Raw genomic sequence first — 19564 nt, 5'->3', positions numbered from 1 at the left:
TGTATAATATTTTATTCTGATTTAATATTTTTAATATGTTTGAATTAACATTTTTAATATTTTTATGTAGTTTTAAATTTTCTAGGCAAAAATAATTAAAATCATAAATATTATATACGTACCTATACACCGCAAAGTCCCATGATATAGCAAAAATGCCATGATGCAGAATTAGACATTTAAAAAGAAACTGCGATACAATGAAGCCGTACTAAGTGAACCGCAACATAGTGAGGGATGACTGTATAACCCTGCAGATGAATTATTTTAAAACATACTTACACATAAATCATTTGTTCACATGTACATCATGTATATAGTATCTTAGCGTACAACCTTGGACATGGAGTTCCTGGGGCAAAGCTTGTGAGTAACGGATGAGGCAGTATACATAACTGGCAATTCTCGTTCCTACCAATGTGCCTGGGTGGCTCACTTTCCCTACCCCCACTGATAGAGTGTTTCTAAAATGTATACATCTTTTAATATGCTTGGTCAAAAAATATTGATTTTATTCAAATAACAAAAATAGTCATTATAGGGGCTGGGGATTTAGCTCAGCGGCAAAAGCGCCTGCCTGGAATGCGCAAGGTCGTGAGTTCGGTTCCCGGTACCGGAGAAACACCAAAAAAAAAAAAAGAATAGTCATTATATTCATATAAATTCATTGGAGACAACATTCATACTTAGTAAAATTGTGTGTGTGTATATATATATATATATATATATATATATATTTGTATACATGTATTTGCCTTTTTTGGCCCACCTTGTCTCTCTTTCTTTTTCTTTTCTTTTTTGTTTTGATTTTTTGAGACAGGGTCTCACTATGTAGTTAAGGTTGTCCTTGAACTTGCTTTGTAGTCCAGGCTGGCCTTGAACTTGTTGTGATCCTCCTGCCTCAGCCTCTCAAGTGCTGGGATTATAGGCATGCACCACCATGCCTGGCTATTGCCCACATTTTCTGTTTGGTTGTTTTTCTTTTTTGAAAGTGTTCCTCCACCCCATTTTTATGAATTTCCTGAATAATCATATAAATCTTTATGTCATATGAATTGTATAATTTTTCTTACTTCGTGTTTTACATGCTCAAATATTTAGTAATACCAACTGTCCCCCACTCTCCCCTTGTACTGGGGATTGAACTCAGAGCAAGTGCTCTTCCACTCAACTATCTCCCTAGCCTGTTGTATTTAATTCTGAGATAGGGTCTTCTTGTTAAATTGCAGTGGCTGGCCTCAAACTGGCAACCTTCCCACCTCTGGTGACTTTTGTTTACAATATAGAAACATTTTGTATTCATTACAATTGGAGAATCTGTTTTTCTTGTATGGAATATGACAACTCAAATGTACTTATAATATGTTGACCTACTGTCTTAGTATTACCTGTATTTGAATTAGACCTTTGAGAATAGGAACAAAAAATTACAATTAGAGAATTTGCTATTCTCCATTATAAAGGTAATTTTCCTATGTCTTGATCAACATTAAAGACAAAACTGTCTAATTTGAAAGAATGTTATTTAAAACTTAGAAATTTAAAATTGGAAAAAATACTGATCTTATTTATTCATTTATTATCAGAATTTGTATTACATTCTATAGTTTACAAAAACATTTTCTTCTGTTTAATTTTATTTGCTTATTAGAAAAATTCTTTCAGTTGGATACTAGTGTATGTCTTTTATATATGTGAAAAACAGACTTTAGGAAAATGACATAAAATCTTTTTTTCTGACATAAAATCATGGACCTAATAATGTGTATAGGACATGACCAGGATTTGAATTCAGGTCTTTTGAGGACAATGTATGTTTTCTTCTTACTTCTCTTCACACTTCATTTTGCGCTTTCACTGTAGTAAACGTGAAAATTGGGTGCTTAATGGCAAGCTTGTGCGATCATCTGTAGATAAGTGACTTCTTAAACTGCAGAAAGTGACACAAAGATATTTCTATTATACATACAGAAGAAATTCTATCTGACAACCACAGGTTTGATGCATTTTGAGCACTTAGCTAAGAGTAGAAGAATATGTTATATTGTCAGTCTGGCTTTGGAAATTTTAGCCAAAGAAATGAGCGCAGTTCCCTAGTCATACTCCATAGCAGCTGAGAACCTGCACTGTCACGTCCCTGGTGCACTCCCCCATGGGGTTAATTACTCAGAGGAAGGAAGCAGGCAGAGATGAGCGTCCCCTGTGGAATCTGCTCTTGCACTACACAGCTTCTCTTTAAGCCCCCAAGGTACCAGAAACTGGTATTTTCCTAAAGAGCTTATGACACCTCTGATATGAAAGGCCATCATTTTAAGAAAACAACGATCTGATGGAAGGATTCCTATGAAGAGAGGCCAGAATGAAATCCTTTGGGCTGTCACCTGAAGATGCCTGCGCTTACTAAGGTTACTGTATGTCTTAATGATAACTTCAGTTTTATCTGTCACAGAGCTCCTGGTCCTGTCTCCCCTTAGACAGTGGGTGCCATTGCCCAAGGTATCCCCATACTCAGTCTCTTCAGTGAGTTTCCTGTAGCCAGCCCTTGTGAGTCTTAGCATCTGATGCTGTCAGCTCTTTCTCCTTTGTATGCTCCATGCCTGATGCCCCAAGAGCTTGGGAACATCCTTGGTGCATTTCCTCAGAGCATTAACTAGAGTGTAGTTTTCTTTAAAGCACTTTCTGAGAGAAAAATTCTAGATGACCATACCTCTGGAAAGTAAGAATTCCCTGAGGATGGAGAAGAAATCAGAGGTGGTGTTTTGGTACATAACAAAACTGAAAATTTTGCTTTGCCTTTTGCAGCAATTTAATTTTGATAAACAAGCACCAGTGTAACTTTAAATGAAGGCATCTGTAGCTACATTTCCTCCTGTCCTGATCTCAGTCATTGTAAAAATATCATTGCCTTTTACTTACTGCAACTTTGTCTGTGAGCATATTTTAGAATGTGCCTTTAAAAACTCTGTATTTAGTTTTTAATACCCAAGAGGTGCTTTTTTCCTGACGCGTCGTGATACCTGAGATGAAGAGGAATCCTCCTGAGAAGAGTCACCAGATAAGAAATAAAAAAACAAGATATCCACCTAAGCTTGATGTTCAGATAAACAACAAACTACCTTTCAGTATTAGTGTGGTCTAAATGCTGCGTATTTCTTGATGGGATGTACTTACACCAAAGGCAATATCATGCTAAAATTATTAAGATAAATATTACACTAAACAATTATTAGTTTTATTTGAAATTCAAATCTAACTGACTACTTTATATTTTATCTGACAATCCTACCTGAGATCATTTCAGATTCTACCAATACTATAGCTGGACTGTGTCAGGGGAAGCTGTATGTCTTAATGTTTTTAAACCCACATTAAGTGGAATACTGTAGCAGTCTTCTCCATTGTGAATGGCATGGGTAGGGATATTAGTTCAAATACTCATGTGGATCCCTCAGAGTTGATCACGTTGACACCTCAGAATCAGGGTGGATGATAAGCTTTATCTGTTTAATAATGCATAAATCATTGCTTATAGCTACTCAGGGCTCCTTCTGGAGGAATGCTTCCTAATTAATTGCTATCCTTTTATATTTTCTCCCTTAGGTGATTTCAAAAAAACTTAATTCTATAAATCAAATCAGTAAATTTCTAGGTCTATTAAATATTGACATTTAAAAATATTTGAAGATTGTAGTAAGCATCAAAGAGACATAGGACAATGCAAGATTAATCAAATATAATTGCTACTGAAGTCTCTAAAAACAAAAAGCTCTCTGACGGGTTTAAACTGAAACACCAACCCTATAAATCATGTCTCAGGGTCCAACCCCACAGTACATTTTACTGATATTGGTTGCAGTTCAAATGCAACAGATTTAAAACAGGGGCTGGGGATTTAGCTCAGTGGCAAAGCGCCTGCCTGGCAAGCGCAAGGTCGTGAGTTCGATTCCTGGTACCAGAAGAAAAGACAAAACAAAAAATAAAATAAAATAAAACAAACCCAAATTCTGAATGTGAAGGCAGAATCCTGTTAGACTAAAAGTAACCTGTTAAGAACCCTAAGATATGAAGCTTAACAACTTTCAAACATTTGGATAAACTCATTGATGGAGGAGTTCTATTATCATGCATCACAGCTACCCTGACAATGAATAGCCTTGGGTTTTATTTTAGTTTTTTTTAGTTTTTTTTTTCTCCGGTACCGGGAACCGAACTCACGACCTTGCGCTTGCCAGGCAGGCGCTTTTGCCGCTGAGCTAAATCCCCAGTCCCGCCTTGGGTTTTATTTTAGAAAGAGTATTTAAATTCTGCCACATCCCAATTTTATATATATATGGCTTATATTTATATACATATTTATATACATATACATATATATATGTATATAAATATATACATATATATTGAGACAGGGTCTCACTGCAGAGTCCAGGCTGGCCTTAAACTCACTATGCCAGTCTGGCCTCAAACTCATGGTGATCCTTTTGCCTCAGCCTCCTGAGTGCTGGAATTACGGGCATGTGCCATCATATCCAGCCCAACTTTCACATTTTAAAAACAGTGTTTAGGCTTAAGGTAGGGAGGAAGGGCATTTGTAAGTTTTGCTACCACTCCCAGCAAAATTCTACAACAATGTAATAGGTAAATGATGGTGCATGTTCTTTGCTTTTCTTCAGATTTTGAAATGAAGTCTAGTGGTCTTCCCTTAAATCCGGATGGGTCTTGATGACTCTTTTGAACAGTCGAATGGATCATAAGTGATGTGCTGGGAGCTTCCAGACTATTTCATGAAAAACCCTTTGACTTCTACCCAGGCCTCTTAAAATGCACCACATCCTTACCTGAGATAATGACAAAGACACGGGGGAGGCCCGTGTCTGCTGCCTGGGAAGCAGGTCCATGGGAGCTCAACCTTCCAGCCCTGTCCTCGTGGGTGGATGTGTGAGGGGAGCTGTCCCCCAGCACCCGAGCCCGCCTGGCAGCCTGGAGCTCCCGAAGGAATACTGTTGATGCCTCAGGGAACAGGAAAGCCCAACAAACCCTGCTGGAATTCCTGGCCCATGAAATCCTGATGTAATAAAAAGGTGGTTATTTTAAGTCTCTAAGTTTCACATTGTTTGTTCACCAGAGCACCAGAACAAGCAGTGAGTGATGCATTAATCTTTATACTTAACAAGTAATAGGGTCTGGGGATTTAGCTCAGCGGCACAGCGCCTGCCTGGCAAGCGCAAGGTCGTGAGTTTCATTCCCGGTACCAGAAAAAAAAAACAAACAACCAAGTAATAGAAGAGGGGAGAGACAGAGAAGGGTGTGCTGATTGGAGAAGATGAAAGGGGAGATGTGATTAAATCCTGCCATAAGAGACTTTAAATGTCATGGGCACTAATAACAGATGAGCTAGAGACCTGGAGGACCTACAGCAAATTAAAAAAAAAAAAAAGCAAAAACCAGAGTCACAATTTTTAATAAGCTGCTACCATGATTTTGGGCAAACTTGCAGCTTTGTTTGGCCCAACTTCTCAGAGACTCAGAGAGAAAGCAGCAGTGAAGTTCCACCTCCTGCAAATGCTGCGAACGGTAATGAATAAACATGATATGTTTATTCATAATGAACATAATGAATAAACATAAATATGCAGCAAATACGATCTAAAACTGCTAAATATGTAAGAAGCAATCTTTGTACATACTAATGATCTTTCATCAGGTGATTTCAAATTGGAGGAGGCTGGGGGGGGGAAAATGCCATTAAAAATATAAACCCATTTTTATTTTTTGTACTTTTATTGAAAAGGTACATTTAAAAAAATACACAGACATTTTACCATTTACAGATTGCAGATATAGATACTCTAAAAGAGATCCCTCCATTCTGTTGTTTTATGATACCTCTTGCCCCTGACACCACAAACATTCCAGTCTCGTTGACATCAGCTTAGAAAGGGGGGGCAGGGGAGCATGACCTGCAACATAGTTGGTGAACAGAAAGACAAACTGTTCAATTATAAACTTTATATCTTCTGTACATTATTGCATTGGGGAGCCACAAAATTATGTAGCATCATTACAAATGGAAACAGGTTAAAAATGGAGATAACTATGTAGAAATACATGGATTCATTGTCTTCTTGCTGAACCCACAGGAGTGCAAAAATGTGCCACTGAGGAAGCTCTTTGTGTGTTCGTATACATTTGCTTAGCAACTCAAACCGGTGAGGAGGCTACAAAATAAGTTAAACAAAAACAGCGAGAAGGTAGTAATTATAGCTATGTTATATGGCTTTCTATTTTGTTTAAATATCTCCAAATAAAATGTGAAATAAAGAAAATACATTATCTTTTGTTCTCTGAAAGAGAAAATTCAAAGCTACTTTGCTTCCTAACATTTACACAGCAACTTAAAAATGTTGAGTTCAGACAAGAGATACGATCTAGTACTACACAGGATACAACAGTACTTGGGTCTAAAACAGTACACAATCCCTGTCAACAATAGTACACCAAAAAGAAAACGTCATGATCCATTGTTAAGATGGTTCCCACAAGTGAACATTTGTGTTCTATATTGTTCCACGCTAGAATACGCCCGGTTGGATTCCAGAGTTATTTACAGACATCTGAGGAAGATCCTAGTTTTCAAGTCTGTCAGGAAAATATTCCATGTTTTCTAAGCCAGATCAGACCCATGGGAAATTAGAGATTGATTTTCTTTTTCTTTTTCTTTTTTTTCTGACTAATACAGTTTTCAAGAAGCCAAATATCTCAGATACACCCATTGCCTGGGGTCGGGTAAGAGGGGAACAAGGAGAGAAAGCCTATGCTGCTCACATTCCTAGTTATAGGAGCGGTCCATTAAAGCACTCTTGAATCTAGCGATTGGTTTTCTGTTTGGGTCGGGGCTCGCGCAGGCAGGCTGCATTGTGTGGGTGGGTGGGGGTACTTACTGCAACACAAAATGCTCAAATTGCTGAAATCCTTTTGGTTTTTCTTCTTAACTTTCTTGCTGGCCTGGATTGTGGTGGGGCTTGCGCATGTTAGTAGGGGGCGAAGAGGATGGAGGCGGGGGTGGCGCGGATGGGCCCGTGGCCCGGCCTCAGCAGAGCCGGAGGGATAGCTGGTGCCTGGAAAAGCGACGCAGATGGCCGGGGCGGCAGCGACAGCGCGGAGGACACAGCCGCAGCTGCTGCCAGCGGTGAGGACAGGAAGGCCGGGGCCAAAGGCTTCATCATATCTTTCTGGAATGCAAGTTTTGCCTAACGGAGGAAGAAAAACCAGCAGTTCGGTGAAGACTTTGTTCTTGAATAACAGTATTATGGCTATATTTTCATAACTAAAACATCAATATGAACAAGTCTTAAATTTTTTTTTTACTTTCTGAAATCAAGAAATGATTATATCCACAAGGCTGGCTTCAGTGGCTCTTGGCATAGCTTTACTTTGATTTCTTTCCATTTCAGCTCTTTCTTGATCTTTGATCCTGGGTCCTAGGTCCTAGGAAGTCTCCTTAAGTTGACACTAACCTACTCAGCAGAAATAAAACATATCTGGAGGTCCCTGCTTAGGCAATGGAGCTCAATTCAGAATTGAAACTTCTTTCTTTTTTTTTTTTTTTCCCCCGGTACCAGGAATCGAACTCATGACGTTGCGCTTGCCAAGCAGGCACTGTGCCACTGAGCTAAATCCCCAGCCCCCAGAATTGAAACTTATCTTAAACTGGCACGTGGCCTAAAGAGAGGTTTTTGTATTTTGAGAAGCACAACCTTTCTTTTCACTTCCTTTAGATAAATTACATTGGGGTTAGGTAGCTGGGGTTTAGGGCATTAGGGACCCGCAGAGTCAAGAAAACAAAGGCAATTTCTATTTCTCCTTCAGTATTCCCAGAGAAATTGCAGCTAAATCAAGTTTCTATTGCTGAGAATGGCTATAAGTAGGCTAGAAAGTTTCTCTGCTTAAAGGAATCTCTGGGCAGAATCTTCCTGTGAAGTAAGAAATCAATCTTTTAATTTCTCTCTTTGCAGTCAGGGGGAGCTGCGCAAGCTGGATTTGCTTACCGCAGGTACTACCTGCTGCCTGCACCAGGTAAAGGCTTTGGAAGGTAATCTCAGTGTCACCTCGCCTCCGGCTGCCTAATCCAGCCTTCTCTCAGACTGAACACTGAGCTGGGCCTGCGCCGAGTCTCAGGGAGAATGAAATCCATGCATCTGGCTATTTATATGACACCTACTGCTGAGGTCTCTGGGAATTTTTGCTAAGAAATTGAAAACAGTACATACTGAAATCAGGTGAAACAGGCCAGTTACCAACATGCCTGCTGTAGAGTGGAAAGAGCAATACAAATACCACTTCCTTGCACACAGATGCACACACACAAGCCAGAAAACAGGAAGATATTAAGTTCAGTGGATGGAGTTTTGTTTTGTGAAAGCAACTGCTCTTCCTAGGTTTAGCTGGCCTCAAACTTGGGAACTTATTGCCTCCGCCTCCCAAGTAGCTAGGAGTAGAGGCAGACACCACCATGCCATTTTACTTTCTTTGTGTGGTTAAGAAGATAGTTTTTGATGAGGCCTAGGTCAGATATTAACTCTTAAATTTAAGGGGTTCAGTCTAAGGAAGCTTTGTTCAAGGTGTCCTATGGCAGAAACTCATTCATTTAAAATTTCCATCAGTGAGGGCTATTTAAATTCACTTTTAGGATGGGGGTGTAACTCAATGGTAGAGCACTTGCTTAGCATATGTGAGGCCATGGGTTCAAGTCCTAGATGGGAAAAAGTTAAAAATGAGAAAAATAAGGTGTGCAGGTTGGCACATGCCTGTAATCCCAGCACTTTGAAAGGCTGAGGCAGAAGAATCTCAAGTTCAAGTTCAACCTAGGCAACATAGCAACTTAGCAAAACATTGCCTCAAAATAAAAAATAATGAAAGGGGCTGGAAATGTAGCTCCATGTGATGGCCCTGGGTTCCATCCCTTGTGCTGCAGTCAATCACCAATCAGTCAATCAATCAATCAACCAATCCACAACTTTTCATGACCGTTAGTGCCTAAGCCCACCTTAAAGGCTTTGTCCAACTCAGAAGTCTGCCCCACAGAGCCGGTGAGCAGATGAGGTAAACTTACTGCTAGAACGCTGGGGCTCCGCTGGAGTTTGTTGTACGGGCTGTATTTCGGCTTCAGGGGTTTCCCTGCAACCCGGTCTTTATGCCTTCGGCTAGAAATGTGCTGAAAAAGTTTGATGAGTTAGCTGAAGCATGACTGTATTTCCTAGTCAGAGGTAGCTGGTTTCTTCATTCTCAGCTCCTCTGTTCTCAGGTCATCTGTTCAAATATGGTTTGGGTAAAATCTTCAGGGCTTCTCAATCAAGACTTGCTCCCCACTTGATCGGAATGCTTCTACCCTTCTGTTCTCCATAGCCCTTACCAGATTTTGCTTGGTGTCACCCCTGTTACTGCCAAGTCTGTTTCCCTAAGCAGACTTGGGTCTTTGACAGACAGCTTCTGCTGGATTGGAATTGCCATGTGACTGCTGTGGCCACCTCGCTATCACCAACACCTAGTCTAGAGCCCAACATTACAGTAGTAGATGCTTGCGTACTGGCTACTGACTCTCCCTTCCGCAAAGCACTTGTATGTTATGCATCCTATAAAGGTTAGAAAATTGAATGGGGAGCACGGTAGAAAACACTCCATGGATGAGGAGACACAGACCATTAAAGGGTGGCCCCAAACCAGTGTACACTAATGCGGGACACATTACCTGTTTGAGTTGAATTTCGGAGTTAACGTGAACATCACAGATTTCACAATGAAATGTCTTGTTCTGTAGTCCTGATCCCTTACTGCCGTTCTGCATCTTTAATCTTGATCCTGGTCTCGGATAGGACTTAATTGGACCAGCTCCATTGCGAGCCTCAACCATGGTCTTGTGTTTAGATCCTAAGACAGAAAGAGACATATGTTACAAGACTGGTTAGAGCTATAGGAAGTTCTAATCCTTGAGAGATTTGTCTCCCAAAGCTTTTTTATGAACCATTTAATGCTGATTATAAATTTAATACACTTTCATTGTAAAAACTGGAAAAACATAAGAGTGTATAATAAAATATGGAAAATATAAAGATGCGTGAGAAAACAAGAGTGTCCTAGATACCAAAAAAAATTTTTTTTTTTAAAAAAGGGGCCGGGGATGTAGCTCAGTGGCATAAGAGCTTGCCTGGCAAGCCTGAAGTCATGATTTCTATTCCCGGTACCAAAAATAAATAAATAAATAAATAGTGTCCTAGATTTTCACCACCCCAAAGTAACCACTGTTACCCAGCCCTTTCTTTTTTGCATACTGAAAACATACTTCAGAATTGGCACTGTGCTAAATAAAGATCTGAAATCATGAAAGGTATCAAATCATGTTCACGTTTTCTTATCATTACATTTTAATAGTTGAGTAACATTCTATCATATTGGGTTACTATAATTTATTCAGTATTTCTCTACTGATGGATTTTTAAGTTGTTTTCCTTTTTTCCTTTTATAAGTATGTGACAATATTGTGCAGAAATTTTTGTGTTCTTTTCTTATACTTCATCAAAATGAGTTCTGGAAGGTATTAGAAGCCTTCAAGGAAATAAACAGAACCAGTCTTATCTCCAACCTGCTTTTGCTTTGCTGTTTCCAAACAAGATCATATTTTTCTAACACACTCCTTTGAATCAAAAGGGCCCAGAAAACACTGGACAAACAATTTCTGAACAATAGATGTGATATTCTAATGGGAAAAGTTGGGTTTTGCTGTAAAAGTTATTTAGATTCAAAAGATAGCGGCTAACCTGTATTGTGTGCCTCTAGCTGTGACAGGGAGTTCACAGCCACTTTGCATAGTGAACAGTAAAGTAATTTTTTGGCTTTTTCTTCTTCTGATTCCACAACAGCCCCAGAAGCTCCATTTGTACTCTTGGAGGGTGAAGCGGCAGCTCCAGGCGGCAGAGCTGTTGTGCCAGACTTGAGGAGCAGTGAGCCACCTTCGGCGCTGGAGGGCTGACTGGCGTTGTTGGCTTTTAATTTCCCTTTATCTTCTAAGAAAGCACGGAGATATTATTAATGCCTTGTGTATCGTACAAACACAGATAAATCACCACAAAAGAATTAAAATAGAAATCCAATTTCTATCTCCAATAGAAAGATCCACTTATAGAACTTTTATCCTAACACAGATTTTACTTCATCAAAGCTTGATTTAAGCGGAATTCCGTGTGATCAGTTTCCATATTAGGTCAGCCCAAAATCATGATGATTTATGAAGAAACAACTTTGTTCTCCTCCTGCAAGCAGGCAGTTTTCTGTCTGGTACTCTTCCTCTATAAGCAATGCTCCAGAGAAGTCTTTAATGTATAACAAAATCAGCTACCCTTCAAGGTGATTATATGACCTGACGGTAACGTGAAAGAAGTCATTAGCCAATGTCAGTTTCATTAGGCTACTTGTGTTTTAATTATGACATGGACAGAAACTTAAAATTTAATTTTCACACCAGGTTAAAAATTTAACTTTAAGTTTTGGGGTGGAGGAGAGGGAAGAAACATGGTTCATTTTCATTATGATTAGTCAAGGTTTTGCTGCTCTTTGAATGGTCATGCGGCATAGCCAAAAATTCAAGAGACAAGGGTTGTATTCATTACACTTGTCAATTACTGCTAGTCTAAATAAAATGTTTTAAATGATGACATTAAGCACAATATGAAGATTAGGCAAATCACCTAAAGACACCTTGGTATTTTGATCACGTACATACTGAATGCTTGTAATCCTCAAGGCCTATGAGCAGGCTATGAGGGTCAGAGCGACTTTAACAGAATTTGGAGTTCATTTACTATTCAAGACAGGCTCTCTTAGTGACTCCTTTGGGACAGAAACTGGAGGTTTAGGCAACAGCAAAATCCATCCCACATTTCATTCTAGTAGAGCCAGGACTCTTCAAAAATATCTGTAGATATGCTGGTTAACTCTCATTAAGAGAAAAGGAAATTCAAAGAGAAAACATATTTGTTAATTGCCATAGCTAATTCAGAACTATACACCACTGGCCCAGCAGACCAAGAGGGAAGGAGTGGCTGGGCAATAGCAGTGTTGTGTTTCTATGCTTGCATTACAAGATTCTGCATATGAGCAAACCAAGGCGATCAGCACTCAGAAATGGTGGGAAATCATACTTTTTTTTTTTTTATTTTGGTTTTTCTCCGGTACCGGGAACCGAACTCACGACCTTGCACTTGCCAGGCAGGCGCTTTTGCCGCTGAGCTAAGTCCCCAGCCCCGGAAATCATACTTTTAATAATATATTCTTAAAGCCTCATCAACTGGGAGGTCAACAGTCAATTTCCATCATTTCTCCTGAGTCGGAGCCATCCAGGCACGTTAGGATTAGGCACAAGAGTGCCACACAGGGTTTCCAGATCTGAGTGTTATTTAGAATAAATGAATGCCGAGGTCTTTACTTACCATAGGGTTCTACATTCTGTGCTCCTTTTCAGCAAGTATATTAAAACTGCAGCGTGACATGAAGTCTGATGGAAAAGGTCTTAGACTTTTATTAAGCTGACCTCAGTAGTACGAGAGATGAAAACAGAACCATCCTTTCTAATTGGGAATAGTAAATAAGACTGGAGATTATTTTAGGTTTGGAGCTCTTCCATCTGTACGGATCTCTTGGGTTGAATTTGCTCGTATACAACTCATAAAGCAGCAAAATAATTCAGTAATCTTCATATTTGCCCTGTAGGATTACTCATCTCCTTGTGATCGAAATGTAAGATATTGTACAGTAAAACCTTTCCTTGCTTCCAGCTTTTAACATTTCATATAAATTTAACTGGAAAAAACTGACCTATGTCAGTTATTTACCTACCCATTCTCTCTCATATTACTACTTCAGTGTTCCTAATGTTAATGCTCCTCGTACATCATATATTTACACAGAATTTCGCAGTTTACAAAGTGCTATTACTTGTATTATTATCTAGCAAAGTAAACTTGTGGAATAGGTCAGGCTGAAAATGGTGTTTCTTATCTTTAAGATGAGGAAACTGAAGTTCATCAAAATGAAATAATGTCCCACAGACTGGCAGGTGGCGAACAAGTGTGATGTTTTCTCTAAACGATCACTGTGTGGTGCATGAACCTTCCAGCGCGAAGAGGGGAACTTAATGTGTCGTTAACATCACAAAAGCACAGGACAGTCAGCCTAGACGTGAAACAGCTATTGCTTTGTTTCACAATGCAGTTTAGTTTTTAAGCATGTTTGCCTTAAAGAAAAATATTTATCTTGCTCCAAAACCATTTGATCCAGGTTATACTGAAAAGAGGTATAAATTACTTATTTTTCTCTACAGCTTTCAGAAAAATGAAACAGATTTCCTTTTTATAGCTCCTTTTTAAAAAAGTAATTTATTCACTACACATGCATATTAACATTATGTTAATGCCAGCAGTGTGCGAGACACTGAGAGGAACAGTAGGAAAAGCAGGTACAGACTTTTCAGAAGTTGCAGTGCAGCGGGGGAAAGGAGGGTCATTCAGAGCCTCTCTAATTTATGATAGAAACCAGCGAGCAGTGTGAGAGTACAGAGCAGAAAATGATTACTTCTGCTTGGGGAGAAAGGGCCGGTTTTCATTAAGGAAGTGGCATTTTGAAGGTTTTGAAGGTCAGATTTAGATAAGCACAGAACAGGGATGACGGGGTGTGGGAGGTAAATGATTTCAAGCAGAACATAGCGTGTGGAGTTAGGAATCTCACTGGAGTTAGGACGCGTGTGGGAGTTAGGGATCTCAGGGCTTTCGTGGTGCACACGCACACCGCAGTTGAGCACAGAGTGGGCAACATGGGTAGTGGAAAACACTACTAGAAAAGTCAGCCATGCCACAGACAGAGAATATCACAGATCTGTTTATTTATTTTTTTATTTTTTTGGTTTTTCTCCGGTACCGGGAACCGAACTCACGACCTTGCGCTTGCCAGGCAGGGGCTTTTGCTGCTGAGCTAAATCCCCAGCCCCACAGATCTGTTTAAATAAGCATAGGCACTTCATTTTTCAACACATATTGAGAAGTTCAGTGTGTTTCACATGATCTCAAATTTTGATAAATTGTTCTAATTGTCTTCCACCAAATAAGTTATTCTTTCTATCTAGCTATCTAACTATCATCTATCATCTATTTCTCTTGTGATACTGGACATTGAACTCAGGGCCTCCTTATAGAGCTACATTCCTAGACCTTTTTTGTGTTTTTGAGACAGGGTCTCTGCAGCTCACTAAATTGCCCGGGGTGAGAGTGTTGAGATTATAGGCATGTGCCACCACGCCCAGCTAGATAGATTAGAGTCCTAATGTTTAAGAATATTAGAGAAAATTTTTGACTTCAAAAATGTGTAAATGATGTCAACGTATTTTAGGGAATCCTGTTATTGCATTGACATTAGCTAGTCAATAAAGTAGATTCTAAAGTCAGGCAAATCATTGATGCATTTATATATTAAATTGTGGCATTCTTTCTGGATGTGTAAACTTATAAACTTCAAAGCCTAATTGTATTATTTCTCCTCTCCATGGTTTGATATTTTGATAAAACTCCACTATATTATTTCTCTTCCCTTACTGGCATTTAAAAAACCTCCTTATTTTGTGTATTTGGAAATTTAATTAATGTACTGTTTACTTCTGTTTCTTTTAATAAAGATGCATGTCATTTGGAACTTCTAGTTAATATGAATTCCATTTACAAGTATTCCCTCAACTAATGTTAATTAGCAGGTCTTCTGACTGTCTTAATTATTTCCTGATTATGCAAACACCTTGTTGAAGGTTTTACCCTACAGGACATTGAAGCAAAATTTGCTTAGCTACATCAAAATTTCCCTTTGTAACAAAAATCCATAATTTATGCATTCAAGTGAATATTTTTCTTCAAAGTAGCCTCCTTGAGAGGCTCCACATTTTTTCACACATTTGAAAACCCTTCTTCCCAGGCTGTTTTCATATCCAGTTGATATACCACGTAAATAAATCAGTATTCAGTATTTGTCATCCTTATTCTTTACTTGAAAAACCTAACTCAAATTAATCTACCTTATTCATCACACTTTGCACTGTATTGCTCAAACAGTGCCTCAGAGGGCTCATATACTAACACAGAAGATAAAAAGAAGCCAGAAGTTCTGGAAGGAGTTTTAAGAAACTGATCCTCTTGATAGATGGAAGGCTTGTCCAGGTTTAGTTCTTAATTTTTAAAACAATCAAAATAATATTCTATCTACAATGAAAGTCTTACAGTCTGAATTAGAAGTTTGAAAACTACATCAATTTTTTATTATTCTACTTCAACATTTATTCCTGAGTTTAATTTTATTCATACAATAACCCTTTTGCTAACTAGGTTTCAATGGTTCAGTAATAGATACATATTATATGATAAATGCATGTAAGCATGTGAGAAAATTTTCTAAAAATCAGGCAAATTTCTAAAAAATTAAAATCACGTATGAGTTCAATATAACTTGTTATCTCACTTATTTTTCACATGCTTTAATGAAACAGAAACTGTTATATATGCCTTTTCATTATTTTCAATTGAGGTATAATCTACTGTGAAGTACATAAATTTTATGAACTCATACATAAATAACTTTGTGTAAACACAACTTATATCAAAATATGGAATATTTCCACCACACCAAAAGGCTCATTTGAACCTTTATTTATTTATTTTTTTTTCTGGGACCGAGAATTGAACTCATGACCTTGCGCTTGCCATGCAGGCACTGTGCCACTGAGCTAAATCCCCAGTCCTTCATTTGAACCTTTAGTCAGTTGATAAGAACTATGTACCCAAAGGTAAATAGCATTCTTATCTCTATCGACTGAGATCAATGTTAGCTGTTTTTAAACCTCATATAGAAGGAACTGCACACTATTACTCTGAGTTTGGCTTCTATTGTGCAACATTATATCAGTAGGATCCAATCATGCTATTACATACAGAAGGGTTTTTTTCAGAGGTGGATATTTCCAATATATGTCTATGCCATAATTTATCTTTTTATTATTGATAAACATTTGAAATATTTTCAGTTTTTGCTTATGTTGAATATTTGTTACTATGAACAGTCCTTTATATGTTCTTTGGTAGACAAAAGTCCTCATGTATGCTAAGTATATATGTATAGTAGAGTCACTAGGCCACAAGATATTCATGTATCTACTTTCTGTAGATTCTGAAGACAGTTTTCCAAAATGCTTGTACTGATGTGTTTTCCTATCAGCAGAGTATGAGAATTCCAATCATCACATATCCTCTCTAGCAGATGGAATAGATATAGGGTAGAAAGAAAATACAGACAGGTAGAAAGGAAACAGTGAAAATTCTAATACTAAAACTGTACTTTTAAGAAAGACTACAGCTTTAGGACACAAAAATTACCTAGGACCTTTTCCCTTCCAGGAAACCCATTCTAAAAAAATTCCTAAGGGTATTGAGGACACAAGAAGCCCGGGCCTGTGCTTTTTGCCTGTAAATTGCACTTCCTCCTGCTAATCTCTGTCCTCAAGAAAATTCTCCACTAAGTAGGTGCAGACCTCAGCCTTAAACATCTGTAAAGGGTTTGCATTCTGACATAACCTGCCATATGGGCACTGTGACAGAGAGTAGGAATATACATCCTAGATCCCCCATCTGGGGATGTCTCCAAGACCACATAGATGCAGCCAGCTCCAGGTCATAATGTGCCCCTCTGGAAAGCCAGTACTCTAGTCTCTTCAGTGTGTACTTTTCAAATTTTATCTGATAAGTCTCTTTCTGCTGCTCAATTAATATGTCTTAAAAATTCCTTTTTTGTGATGAAAGTGAGCAAACTTACAATGATGGGTGGGGTGACTTAAGGTCACCATCTCTGCTTTGGGGGACATCCTTGAACCCATGAGGTAACAGTATTAGTGACATCAAAGACCTCTAAATATGTCTCTTTGGCATATGGTTTATTTTGAGAAATACAAGCCACAGGAACAGCTCTAAAAATAGTAGAAATGATCTGTTTGTAAGGGAAGTTTGCATCTATGAAGGTAATCTCCATTTGTAAGGGTGTCTCTTCCCTACATCAAGAAGTGAAGGAGGACTCAAATTCTCTAGAAACTTTTCCCAATGGAGGAGACAGAGTTCAGGCTGCATAACAAAGATTTTTCTGGGTCACTTGCCCATAAAGAGGCTTCCCAGTATCTTATCTTCGTTCTTGCTGAAGATGGCAATTTCAAAACCACCTCTTGGAGATTTACTCCTTTTTCTGGGTATTGCCCATGTACACATGAGATACACATTTTCATAATCCTCTGTTTTTTTCTTGTTAATCTGTATTTTGTTATACAGGTCCGTTCCAAACAAGAACTCGGAAGGAGAAAAATAATTTTCTCTCTCTCCTTTATAGTTGCAACTTAATATGTAGTCTAGAAAAGCAAATGCTAGTCTTTAAAAAATACATTTTAAGCAGTTTTTACTCTTGATTGTTTCCCAAGATTAGTTGACTCCCCTAAAGAAGGCCTCAGGTTTCTTACATAAAGAAAAAATTTCCTTCCACTATGGTTTTTGATAACATATGTCCTGATTTATCAAACTGTATAAGTTAAAACCAGTAAGAATTTTCTGCCTTTGAAAAATGGCAAATATACAAAAATTAAAATTAGAGAGATACCAATGCTAAAAGAAGGCATTGGTGGGGGACTGAAGTGATATAAGTTGAACGAAATAACCGTCTGTCCATCTGAGACAGAAACCACCATAGGGGCAGGACAAACTCCTAGGTCCTTAACCTGTTAGTCATTGAAAGCATTAATCTAGCACTCATTGGTGTTTTCTTCTGAGGTAGCCAGGGATTTAAAACCTACTTTGGCTGAAAGAAAAAAAAAAGACCCTTCTTTTGGGCCTACAGATGCCCAAAGCTTGACCTTTATTTTATATCTATCTCATCATCTTACAACTTTGGGCCAGATTCTTGCTTTGCCTATAGGCATCTTAATCATATAGGGAGAATCTGTCTACAAACTGGCAATACTAGCTTGATGAGCCTAAATTTAAATAATCTATTTCATCTACCTTCAAGACTGGGGACATCAATATAACAGATTTTCAAGTTCGTTGGACTATCAGTGAGTGTTTACAAGTCCCTAGGGATTGCTCCAGACCTTTGGTCATCTTGGATTCCAGCAGAACCTCCCAAAATAGAGACTGCCCTAACCTTAAACAGTTGTCTCCTAAAGACTGGATTGCCCCTCAGGCTGCAAGAACTTCTCCAGAATGATCTTTTATTTTTCAAGGTAGGGTCTTGGCCTACCTGGTTTAGGCTGGCCTACAACTTGAAACAATCCTCCTGCCTCAGTCTCCTGAGTGCTGGGATTACAGGGGTGCACCAACAAGCCTGGCTCCAAAACTATCATTGACACCAGGCCTGAGAAAATGATCAAGCAGACTGTAGGCCATCTCATCCACTTTATAAAAAGTGTTCTCCTTTTCTTGCTAATGGGACAGTCTAATCTCCATCAGAGCTCTGCCTCCATCTCCTCAAGCTGAAGTCCCTTTGCCATTCTCTCTTACTTTCTTAGTTTGTCTAGCACATTGGCCTATGCCTCTGACATATCCTAAAATGGCTTCCTGTGGTGAACAAGAAACTACCTTGTTGAGTTGGCGTTTCCATCTTGTCTTTAGGGGGATATCCTTGGACCCCATGAGGGTCCACAAATTTTTAACTTGTGAACAAAATACTTAATGACCACCACAAATTTGTATTTGCTATACACTACACTAGCTATTAAAGTTAGAGGTGAACAGACCAAGTCTTTAACTCAGTGGAATTAATTATACAGCCAGCAGACACAGAAAAGAAGCACATGTGCATGTGTGTGTGCATGTGTACAAGTGTGTGTATGTGTACTGTTGAGGCAGGCTTTAGAAGCTGCCTCAAAACTTAGGGTTTTCTGACCTCTTGTACTCCCTCCCCTGCCCTAAACCCAAGGAAATGCTCTTTCTAAAGTTCCCTTATTGGACTGAAGAAATTTCTTCCAAAGATGTGCAGTTATATTAAACCTTATCCTTAGGAAGTTCATCAAGCCATAAAAAAGATTAATCACCAGAAAAAAGAAGAGACTGAAAGTTGACATCATATTAAGACAGATTTTTCATCTATTCTTCTGAAGGCAACTCCAGTTGATTACCACAGAGATTATTTACATAATAACAGAACTTTTCTTGGGAGTGAAGTTTTGCACCTACTAATAATCTGTAGCTGCTCCTCCTCTAGAGCCAAGAGAAATGTTACAGTCTATTCTTTGGGGTCATCTAGTTCTAAAAATCATTTACTTCTCAAAAATTGCATATGGCTTGTCCTTTTCTACTCCATTTCCTTATTTCCTATGGAATAGATATTTAAGCTTCAATCGTCTCTCCCTTTCTTTGAATTTCATATTTTATACTGCTCCTGTGCACATGTGCATATTAATAAATTTGCATGTCATCTGGTAACAGGAGCTTCTGTAGAATTGAAA

The 19564-nt window shown here is 38.6% G+C and overlaps 1 protein-coding gene and 1 long non-coding RNA gene across 6 annotated transcripts in view; one reads left to right on the top strand and one right to left on the bottom strand.

Annotated features, from left to right (window-relative positions):
* The window catches only part of LOC102021615, a 64343-nt gene that overhangs the window by 24286 nt on the left and 20493 nt on the right, over positions 1–19564 (top strand). The window lies entirely within an intron of this gene.
* Znf385b (zinc finger protein 385B) overlaps positions 5763–19564 on the bottom strand; it is a 386454-nt gene continuing 372652 nt past the window's right edge. For all 5 annotated transcript variants that reach the window (XM_005373358.2, XM_005373359.2, XM_005373360.2 and 2 more), the window contains 4 exons: positions 10815–11060; positions 9749–9927; positions 9113–9214; positions 5763–7250 (listed from right to left, as the gene is read on the bottom strand). In XM_005373358.2, the coding sequence (XP_005373415.1) occupies positions 7032–7250; positions 9113–9214; positions 9749–9927; positions 10815–11060 (746 nt within the window). In that variant the 3' untranslated portion in view covers positions 5763–7031. The remainder of the gene's footprint in view (positions 7251–9112; positions 9215–9748; positions 9928–10814; positions 11061–19564) is intronic.

This window comes from Chinchilla lanigera, unplaced genomic scaffold (assembly GCF_000276665.1).
Source record: "Chinchilla lanigera isolate Chin_1 unplaced genomic scaffold, ChiLan1.0 scaffold00002, whole genome shotgun sequence".
Taxonomy (NCBI): Eukaryota; Metazoa; Chordata; class Mammalia; order Rodentia; family Chinchillidae; genus Chinchilla; species Chinchilla lanigera.
This window is presented reverse-complemented; position numbering and strand designations above follow the sequence as displayed.